Source organism: Chinchilla lanigera, unplaced genomic scaffold (genome assembly GCF_000276665.1).
Source record: "Chinchilla lanigera isolate Chin_1 unplaced genomic scaffold, ChiLan1.0 scaffold00021, whole genome shotgun sequence".
Taxonomy (NCBI): domain Eukaryota; kingdom Metazoa; phylum Chordata; class Mammalia; order Rodentia; family Chinchillidae; genus Chinchilla; species Chinchilla lanigera.
This window is the reverse complement of record NW_004955422.1, coordinates 13,575,430-13,586,324: the sequence shown is the minus strand read 5'-3', so window position 1 is coordinate 13,586,324 and position 10,895 is coordinate 13,575,430. Positions and strand designations below refer to the sequence as shown.

At 57.4% G+C, this 10,895-nt stretch overlaps 1 protein-coding gene across 1 annotated transcript; it reads left to right on the top strand.

Moving 5' to 3' along the window:
• Window positions 1-2,057: 2,057 nt before the first annotated feature.
• Window positions 2,058-10,010, top strand: Ctsd (cathepsin D; the record flags this gene model as incomplete). The annotated part of the gene is given in 8 exon segments (XM_005384179.2): window positions 2,058-2,217; window positions 3,690-3,813; window positions 4,432-4,550; window positions 5,985-6,211; window positions 8,481-8,603; window positions 8,828-8,972; window positions 9,056-9,154; window positions 9,232-10,010. Coding segments are annotated over 8 exon segments (1,165 nt in total), but the record flags the coding sequence as incomplete, so codon positions are not given.
• Between the last annotated feature and the right edge of the window lie 885 nt (window positions 10,011-10,895).

Genomic DNA, 10,895 nt, shown 5'->3' with positions numbered 1-10,895 from the left:
CTCCCTGTCCCCCGTGCCGAATGCAAACACCTGTACCCTGCGCGACGTCTTGCAGCGCCCACTCTCCACGGGCGCCTGAGCTTGAACTGCTGGGTTCAGTCCTCCGCCTGCACCACCTAGGCTCGGCCTTGAGGGCCGGGAGAAGGCAGGAGGGTGGCCAGGCCTCAGGCTTGACCCAGGTTCCCAGGGTCAGTGCGCATTCACAATAGGAAGACTAGAGTGTCTGTACTCAGGGACTGGGGAGGATGAGGAGACAGGAGAGTAGGTCTTGGAGCCTCCACAATACGGACAAGACACTTTCCTCTTGGGGACCACCTTTGCTAGCTGTGAACTGGAGCATCATCCTCCAGTTTTTTCCAGACATCTTTCCATAGGCCCTGGGTGAAGAGGCCCCTGGGTCCCAAGCCTACAATCCCACAAGTCTCAGAGAAAAGGAGGCGGCCCAGGGTGGGCAAGCCCTCCTCAGGTCTAGGGATCTGCCTCTTGTGCTAGGTGGGCCTTTGGGGGAGGCATCTGCCGCCTTCCACTTTGCTGGGCCCTGTGCCTATAGCAGGTGGGTGGGTGAGGTCATAGGGCTGTCAGGACCTGGGAGCTTGCTGGGCGGGCTGGGGGCAGGGAGCTGGGAAGGACTGAGTTTTGCCAAAGGCCGTGGGCTGCAGCCTGGAGGCGGGTAGCCTCAATTGGAGCCATTGAAGGATGCAGCACAGGCCTGAGTGAGCTCCAGTCTGGCCCGCTCCACCCTCAGGCCTCCCCTCCAGGGAGATAACAGTGGGGAGGAGAATCCCGTGCTTCCTCCTGGCGGGGCAGAAGAGTGGAAGCCCCTCACACCTAATCCTGGGTCTCAGAGGACTGATGGCTTGTATATCCCAGATGCCTGGAAGGTGTGCCCCTCCCAGGCCAGAATCTGGGTTTCCCAGCTCCCAATTCTTAAGCAGAATCCTATCTTAGAGCTTGTCCTTGGACAGATAACACTGACCTTGGGTTCAAATTCCTAGGGCAGGGAAGATGGTTCACTCAGCAATTACAAAGCTCAGAGGAGCTCTCCAGGGAGCAAACTCAAGACTAAGGAGGCCAGCAACCCCAAGGGGTGGGGCAGGAACCCCTCACTCTGCTGTGTGATGGTAGTAGACTCCAGTGTTTACCTGAGCAGTGACCAGCTCCCTTCTGCACAGGTCAGACCCCACCCCCAAGGCCACCACAGTCAGGCCTCTGGAGGAATGCTTTGAGCCAGAGTGCCAGGGGCCCTATGGAGGACTCTCAGAAGTCTCTTGTGCCCTGGGGCAGTTGTTAAACTCTCAGGATGTACTTGGTTGTGAGGCACATAGATGCAAATGGGGCTTGGGAAGCAGCTCTTGAAGGGTTGCTGAGGTCAACGTGGAGGGCTTAGGGTTGGTGTTGAAACTCCTGTGATGGCCAGGAGAGTCCACCAGGAAAGTCAGGCAGGCACAGCTGTCATTGCAGGCCTAAAGGGGCCACCTCAGTGTGGAGTCCGGTTGGAGAGCAGATGTGGCCAGAGGACCAGGTACAGTAGATGCCACAGAGAGCGTCAGGTGGAGGTGACAGGTGCTAGGCAACACCTTAGCCAGACTCAACTGGTCACCATCCTGGATGAGACCAGAAGTGCACAAAGACTAGAGACCAGCAGGGGCTTCTGTGGGGCTTTTGGAGTGACTGAGGGTAGGTGGGGAGCAGCAGATGTGGACACGCGGGCCTCCACCTTAGATGTGCAGTACAGGGTGTGAACAGGAGCAGAGTCTGGGTAGGGCCTTCCAGGACTTTGGCCTGAGCCGCCCCTGCTGGTGATGGGTCATGATTTGGGGGCTATTGGGTCTGCAGGTTTTGTTTAGGGCAGGAGTTTGATTTAAGCCATGCAGAGTTTGACATTTCCAGAGATATCCAGGTGGACCTACCTCAGAGGCAGCTGATGGCATCTGGCGGTCCCCAGGTGGTCTTCAGCATGCTAGAGGACTGCCCTTACCCTACCTGGGTATCCTAGGACGGGAGATGAAAAGAGTGTCTAGGGCCGCTCTCTGACATGCCCCACCCCATCTTGACAGAATTCCCCTGCACAAGTTCAAGTCCATTCGCCGCACCATGACGGAGGCGGGGGGCTCCGTGGAAGACCTGATTGCCAATGGTCCTTTGACTAAGTACTCACCACAGTTGTCCGCCAAGACCTCGGGGCCGGTTCCCGAGCAACTGAAAAACTACATGGATGTGAGTTTGGGGCAGGGATGCACTGAAGGTGTGAGTGTGGGGTGTCGGCTGTGTAAACCAGAGGTAAAAGTTGCCTTATTGCTCCACAGTCAGGAAATTGACTGGAATCCCTGTTTGGTGGCAGTGTGCTTGGCCACACCCTCCCCGCCTCAGCCTCACTCCGCCTTCTGGGATCCCCTTGCTGGGGCTGAGAGGGAGGGTTCAGGGTTGGCCTTGGCACCTTGGGGATGACTCGTGTATGTCCTGAGCACTGACCCCCAGCTCAGAGCTATAGTGGGGTTTAATCCTCAGGACAGTGGGGCACAAAGGGGCCTCAGATCAATCCCAGCCCTGCCCTGACCCTGTCTCAGATGCTGTGGGATGTGAGACCTGGGCCTTTGTGCCTGCCTGGGTGTAACTAGAGCCTCTGTTTCCTGCCTGTCTTGCAGGAGGCCTGGGGTAACACTGTATATGTAATCCATTCCGCACTGTCTTGTGGTAGGCAGCTGCTCTTGTGCCCATGTTTTGAGATGGAAATAGGCTCCAGGTTGGAATGTTCTAGAAGCCGTATAGCAAACTGGGCATGGCCAGGCTTGTCCACCTCTAGGGGAAGGTTCAGGGCCAAAACCGGAATCTCTTCAGTAGCCTAAGACCCCGCTTCCGAGTGAGTCTCAAAAGCCCTTAGTATGAGCTTATGGCTGCCCTGGGCAGGAAGGTGACCCTGCTCTCTATCCTGTTTGGCCAGAGCCCTAGCTGTGACAGGAAGCTTGAGATATGCAGCATGTGACTCTGGAGAACGTGGGGAGCCACCTCCCCTGGGGGCTACTGGCCAGTCCCAGTCCCCTCAGAGCACGTGCACACACTTCCACACAGACATTTGCTGAGTCACCCCACCTCTTCTCTTGGTCAGGAGTCTGTAGTCACTGCTCTGTGGGGCCAAGTAGTTGGATGACTGGTAGAATGAGAGCCAAGGCCTTGTGTGGACAGTGCCAGAACCTCACCCCCCAGGAAACAGGGTGGCCAGGCAAGCGGGGTCCAGCTGACCCCAGACTATAGGAACTGAGGCCATCAGAATCATGCCTGGCCTGGGGAGGAAGTCTGCCCCTCTTTGGTCCTTAGAGCCCAGGCAGTGGTGAGGTCTACCAGGCCAGCCATTATAGCACTTAGGCCCAGATCAAGAGCCAGGCCAGACCTCTGGCTTCATTTTCTGAATAGTATGGTCTTTGCCTGGCCCTGCCATCCTTCAGGTGGAGGCCGCAGTCCCGGGGAGAGAAACCATACGAACCTGTGAGCCTGAGGACTGGGCTCTGGGGCTGGAGCCATTTCCTTAAGACCTCCACTCTCCACCCCTGCCACAAACCACTGCCAGGCGCAGCAGGTGAAAGTGGATTCCAGGGCCCTTGTCCCTGCAGCCTGCGACAGCCAGGGTCCCTCTCAGCCCTGTGGAGAGCTGGGATGCCTCTCCTCACACTGATGCGCACTGCTCCTACCAGGCTCAGTACTACGGGGAGATCGGCATTGGAACCCCGGCACAGTGCTTCACGGTCGTCTTCGACACTGGCTCCTCCAACCTGTGGGTCCCCTCTTCCCACTGCAATATGCTCGACATAGCCTGCTGTGAGTCTTCCCTGTCTCCTGCTGCCCCCTGTCCCACCCCAGTGCCCAGAGGGGAGACCAAGGGCCCTGTCCCCTTCCAGATGCCCAGCTGTCACTGCCCTGACCCTTGCTTGCCCTGTGCACTCATCCATGCTCAGGGGCCTGTGGTCAGGGAGGCAGAAACCTTAAGTAGCCGTGTCCACTCCACTTTTCAGAACGCTTGCTTTCTTTTCAGGAAGTCCAGCCTTTCTGGTGTACAGGGGCAGGGCTGTCAGGGAGATGGGGCAGGCCTGGGACCTATAGGTGTCCCTACCTTGGGAAACCTCTTGGGCAATGTGTGCTTGGCTTCTCAACCACATCAGACAGGCTGGCTCCTCTGCCCTGCCCCAAGGCACCCCACTCCTGGGTGAACTTGTTCGTGCTGGCCATTGCCTTGCTTCTCAGGAGGGCTAAGGACCGAGCTGGTGCAGTCCAGAGTGAGCTATGAGCTGGCCCACCTGTGGGTCTGAGAGCAGGGCTGCGGGTGTCACAGCCCACAGTCTGGGGATCCCTGGCATGGTGGACCATAGCCCCTGTGGTGGGTTAGGGTGGTCCACGGTGGGGTGGTTGGCAGGCTGATGCCCTCTCGCCCCCATGCAGGGTTCCACCACAAGTACCACAGTGACAAGTCCAGCACTTACGTGAAGAACGGCTCAACCTTCGACATCCACTATGGCTCGGGTAGCCTTTCTGGGTACCTGAGCCAGGACACTGTGTCGGTAAGTCTCCAGGACCTTTCCTGGGGCTGGAGGTGTCAGCTATGGCCAAGGATTTACCTTCTGTGTACCTGGTGCTGAAGGTAAGGGCGTGGTGGGCCCAGGCCAACCTCAGCTCTGGGGGTGGGGCTGCTAAGTTTGAGAACCCGTAGCAGGCCATGAAGCGAGGAGAGTCTAGGGGCAGGTCTGCTAGGCAGAAGGTACCATCTAAGTGAAGGCTAGGACAGGAAGGCTCCAGTGCTCTGTGGGGAAGGTGGGTGGGGACCCTGCCTTGTGCAGACCAAGAGGCAGCAAGGAACCTCTAGGATGGAAAGACCCCGGTTCCCTGGAAGTCAGGATGATGAGTAGAGGGACAGTACTGGGGCAGGCAAGGATGGCCATGCCTTGGTGACACAGCAGCACCCATGGGAGGGTGATGGGAGGCAGGCTTCCTCTCTGGGTGTGGTATGGTGTGGTGTCGGGGGTGGGCCTGGCTGGGAGGATGGGATTCTATTCTGAATGCATTGAGTTGAAAGAGCCAGCGAGGTGTCCAGGGCCAGGCCTGAGGGGGCATCTGGGCCAGGGCCCTTGGTATAGAGTGGGTGTCTGCACCTGGCTGAGGGGTTGGAAGTGGTGAAATGTGCCAGAAAGCACCTCTCCAAGGACGCTAGAAGAGAGGTGTCTAGGGAGAAGCATAGAGGGGAGGGGCGGGCCACCAGGGGACAGCTGTCAGGTCTCCTGCAGGTGGAGGATCTTGCAAGAAGAGGCTGAGAGGCCATGGACTGCGCCCCTGAGTCAGTATGGGGCAAGGCCACAGATCTGGGGGATGGGCAGGCAACGGGGCCATCTCCGGATGGGAGAGGGCAGGGAAGCGGACAGATGTCTCAGCTGGGCCTGCTGCTTGAGGTCCAAGGTAGAGCGAGTGTTTTGGATGTCAGGGCCCTTCCAGTGGCTGGTGGTGCCTTGTGCCTGTGCTTTTGAACTGGAACAAGAGGGCTCAGTCCTGCACACCCAGAGATCTGTCTGTAGCATCTCCTTGGGTCTTTCTTCTTTCTGGGTCCTCAACTGAACAGGATGTTGCCCAATCCACTCCCGCTTTTGTCAGCCCCACATAGCCACCCCACATCCTGCTCTGCCCACCTCTTCTCTGCAGCCTCAGCTGGGGAGCTGTCGGGTTCCTTATCCTCTCAGGCTACAGGCTCAGGCTCAGCATCTTGTCCCCAAACTCAAGGGCAGAAGGCAGAGGATACCACCCACCCCCACACCGTATCCCTGTCCGGTGCTGTGTTTGGCTGTATTCAGCCCTTTGGCTCATGGTTTCCCTGCCTGCCTGGTCATCCTGGGTAAGATGAGGGATGTCGCTGAGCTGGGGTTCATAGCTGGGGCCACCTGTGCACAAGATGAGTATTCACACACAGTTGGCATATATGGCCTATTGACCCCTGCCCTGTCCCACAGGTGCCCTGTAAATCAACCGCATCTAACCCAGACAGCCTTCAAGTGAAGAAGCAGATCTTTGGGGAGGCTGTCAAGCAGCCAGGCATCACCTTCATCGCGGCCAAGTTTGATGGCATCCTGGGCATGGCTTACCCCCGCATCTCCGTCAACAACGTCCTGCCAGTCTTTGACAACCTGATGGAGCAGAAGCTGGTGGAAAAGAACATCTTCTCCTTCTACCTGAACAGGTGGGCTGGGAGAGGAAGCAGGCAATTTCCCATTCCTTCTCCCCTGGCTCTCCTGGGCTCAGCTTTGCTGAAACTTGGGGTGGGGCTTGGAGCCTATACCCGCCCTCCAGGCATGCAGCCCCAGCACCTGACCTCTGGCCTCATGGTGTTTTGAGAGGTATGAGTGAACCTCCTTCATGGATAAGCAAAAAGCCTCCTGAGAAAGCTGTGTCATGTTAGGGTCTGCAGCTGGGCAGCACTTGGGCAGGGCCCAGTTCTCAGGGTCCAGGCTGCTGTGGCCTCTCTTCCTGTGGGGACTAGACCTGGTTAGGATGATGATAGTTCCTGGTTCAGTCTGCCTCATGCTTCCTATGGGGAAGACAGATGTCCTGCCTGGGACTGCTCATGGCCCAAAACGGACATAGCCATGAGCCCTGATCTATGACAAGGCCTCCCCAGGAAGGTGGCCTAGATTGGCTTTGAGAGGCAGAGGTTGTAGCACACTCAGAATCCTAGTCTCCATGTGGAAGGAAAGCAGCTGCCAGGGCTTTGCCCAAAGATGCTGTGGCCTAAAGGGAAAACTGGAGACCTTCCTGCCAGCAAGATTTCGCTGGATGTGGTAGTGCACGCCTGTAATCCTAGCACTCAGGAGGCTGAGGCAGGAGGATCGCTGCAAGTTCGAGAGCAACCGGGGCTACAAAGTGAGCTCAAGGCCAGCCTGAACTGCATAGCAGAGACCCTATCTCAAGACAAAAAGACAAAAAAAGACAGAGGGTTCACTTGCAGCTGCTGTCTAGCATGGAGACCCCTGGTCAGTGGATCTTGCAAGGGACCTGAGTTCCTCTCTTCCCACTGGTGCTGTGGGTCCTAGGCAGGAGCTGCAGACACGGGAAGGTGGCTGGGTGCCACATACCACACTGCCTGGGATCTGCCTCCCAGCTTCCTGCCCCAAGGTACTGCCAGTTCCAGAGCTGTCTTAGCCAGGGTTACCTTTCTCACGTCCATTTTGTTCTCAGGTCTCTAGGCCTGAACCCGGACCCTGAGCCCTGGGGTCCTCCTGGCAGAATTCCTATCCAGAGCCTTTTGCTGTGGCTGAACCTTGTCTTCCCCACCCTTGGCTCAGTTTCTGTTCTTTTCTCTCTTGCCGGGCCAGTGATTGTTTCTTAGCAAAACGGCTCTGGGCAGAGCTGCTGGCGGGAGGCTAGGGTGCAGGTACAGAGCTGGGGTCATTTCCCTGAATCATCCGTAGGTGCAGGGGAGAAGGTAAGATAAAGAGAGTTCCCTCCCTCGGGGCAAGAGAGGTCCATGAGCTTGGCGGCCAGGCTAAGACCCACCTTTGACTGCCAGGCAGGGTTTCAGGCCCTGACTGCTTACTAGGCGGGGGCAGGAATGAAGTCAGCAAGGCCCAGGGCTCAGGAGAGCAGGCTCGTGGGCGGAAAAAAGGAGGGACAAGGTGTCGGTCAGGTTTTTCTACACCTGTGATTTCAGAAATAAAGACAGGAGGCCAAGGCTGGAGGCAGGAGAAGCCCCAGGGGGAAGGGCAGGGCTTCTGGACAGGCACCAGCCAGGAGGAGGGTGGTAAGTGTGGTCAGGGACACCCCAGGAAGATGTTAGAAAATCCTGGGAGAGCACTTTTCCTAGGATTCACTGCATGCTAAAGCTCAGATTTTCCCCAATGTTTTGGAAAAAAAAAAAAAAAAAAGTTTTCAGCATTACGGCTATAGACCGCACAAAGCCGGAAGCAAGTAGCCCACATTCCGCTGAAGGGTACCTTGGCTGGCTGTGAGTAAGAGTCTAGGTAAGAGACTAGAGCTGGAGGTGAGAGAAACAGATTCAGAGGAGCTCACAAGGGTGTGGGTATAGGTTGTTTCTGGAACAACAAGTACAAAAGCTCTAGAGTAGGAACAAGGCACTCCTCAATTTCCCAGAGTTCTGCCCTTCCTTGCCTCCTCCTTGAAGCCTCCCTTGGTTTTTTCCTGGGCAGAAAAGAGTCTGCCCTCCCTGGCCTCCTGACGCTTCCCTATCTGCCCTGCAGCATTCATCTGACCACCCATGGCTAAGCCTCAGGTCCTCAGAGCTCCAGCCAGCTCTCTCCTACTGGGAGCAGGCTATATAGGGTCTGGGATTGGATTCCCTCCCCAGGAAGAAGTGCTGCTTTCTGTCTCTGAGTCATCTTCCTTCGGAAGCCCATCTCCTGCCTCCCTCCCTGGCCCACCCAGTTCTCTGGTGGCTGCTCAGGGGTTACCTGCCCTGGGGTGAGATGAGGACTGCTTCCTGCCTTTTCCTCCAGGGATCCGACTGCGCAACCTGGCGGGGAGCTAATGCTGGGCGGCATTGACAGCAAGTACTACACGGGCTCCTTCACCTACCTGAATGTCACCCGCAAGGCCTACTGGCAGGTCCACATGGACCAGTGAGTTGGAATACTTCTGGGGCAAGGGTGGCACATGGGACCCCTGGGGCAGTGTGGCCAGCCCCTCTCTTGGCCTACCTAGACTACAGCACCTACTAGCCCGTGGCTTTGGGGTTGAGCAGGGGCTATAGCTGGGGCCAGGCCATTACCCTACACCCCCTGTTATCCCAAGTACCTCTCTGCCCTGGGGCCCAGTGCAGGAACTCATGCTCTTCCGCCCCCAGGTTGGAGGTGGGCAACGGGCTGAATTTGTGCAAGGGGGGCTGTGAGGCTATCGTGGACACGGGCACCTCTCTCCTCGTGGGCCCTGTGGATGAAGTGAAGGAGCTGCAGAAGGCCATTGGGGCTGTGCCACTGATCCAGGGCGAAGTGAGTGTGGCAGGAGGGCTGGTGGGCCAGTGGGTGGCAGAGGGCTGCTGGCACTGCATCCAGACGCTCCTCTGTTCTTGCAGTATATGATCCCCTGTGAGAAGGTGTCCAGCCTGCCCTCAGTCACCCTGAAGCTTGGAGGCAGTGACTACACCCTGAGCGCAGAGGACTATGTTCTCAAGGTAAGTGGGTGTGGGCGGAGTACTGCGGGTTGGAGACGGGGTGGACAGGCCCTGTGATGACCACCGTGATCCTACAGGTGTCACAAGGTGGGAAGACCATCTGCCTGAGCGGCTTCATGGGCATGGACATCCCTCCGCCCAGCGGGCCTCTCTGGATCCTGGGTGACGTCTTTATTGGCCGCTACTACACCGTCTTTGACAGAGACAACAACAGGGTGGGCTTCGCCAAGGCTGCCAAGCTCTAGCTCTCTTCTGTCCAGTGGTGGAAAAAAGGCCCGGAGTCCAGTAGGAGGCTGCCCAGCCCCCAGCCCTCCAGCCCCTTCCCCACTCACACTTGCACACTTACACACTCGCCACATGGCTCTGGAGGCCCTGGGCCTGTCACTGTTCGGTGGTTTCCCTCCCTGGACTCAGAAGCACTGCCGGTCTATTGAGACAATGGAGACTGGTCCAGTGCACGGATCTGTTTCACTCGGAAGACCCAGCACGGGCTTGGTGACGGCCCAGTTTGCATCCCAGGGGCCCCCGCCTTGCAACAGACTCCTCCCCTGGAAACTGGCCCACCTGAGGTCTGTCTGCCCATCCTCGGCCCCACCAGGCTCTACCACTTGCACCCATCTGTATGCCCCAGCCACTGCAGAGGCCCCAGAGGTCATAAGGAGCATGTGGACTAAAGCCGGCCTAGTAGGCTGCAGGGTCATCCAGGGGTTTGAATGGGCACACATTGGCCTGGGTGGGGGCAGAATGGCTGGGGGCTAGCACGAACCTTCCTCTCTGGCTGACCTCTGCTCCTCTTCCCCTGGGGAACTGAGAGTCACAGTGATGTGAAATGAAAATACAGTTGTTTGGGCCTCTATTTCTGTGTCCATGTTATTTGTGCTGATTGGGAAAGCTAACTCAGGGCCGGGCACGGGAAGCCCCTGGGATGCCCAAGCCTGGCTCTCTGACGTGGGCCATCCTACTTAGGACCCCAAAGCCTTCTGTGGCTTGCTGTTCAACCTTGTGGCCAATACATGGCTGGCAAGAGCTGGCTTGTTCCGAGTCCTGGAACAGTGACAAGTGGATATGGCCTTGGCTTGAGGCTGGGGGAATGGGGCCTGGCATATCTGTTCTGATGTGAGCCACTACATTAAGGCACAAAGAATTCTCAGGGAGTTGTGCTCAGGCAGGTATCTGCTATGCTTTTCCAGAGAGTATTTCTGTCCTGAAGAAACAGAATAGTACTAGGACACGAGTGGGACCTCCAGCACCACTCCACACCCACCTCAGGCACAGGGACGAGGCCTTTGCATGGGCTGGGTGGTGTGGCCAACCTGCCTCCTAACTGGGCCTCCTTCTCCAGCTCTGGGAGCAGCCTGTGTCTGTGAACCAAGCCAGTGTTATAGAGCAGATCTGCCTGGGGACCAGCATCAGAACGCCCCGGTTTCAGCTGCTACAGACCCAAGTGCAGGCTGGCTGCTTGTTGGGAGGGGGAAGAGATCAGGAGCATGTGTCTCCATGCAGCAGAGGCAACAGCTAACAGGTTTTTAGGGCTGAGTAGGAGTTCGTGAACACTTGGTGGCAGGGCCAGGGTTTCCTTTGGGTTCAGTGGCTCTGGAGTCTTGCCTGGGGTCTCAATCCCAGCAAGTATAGGAGACAGTGTAAGTGTGACCTTTGTCATTCTGTCACCACCTCAGCCTGCCAGATGGTGGTGGTTACTGGTTTCCTAGCCTGGAGCTCTGAGTCCTGCACCCCAAGGCCA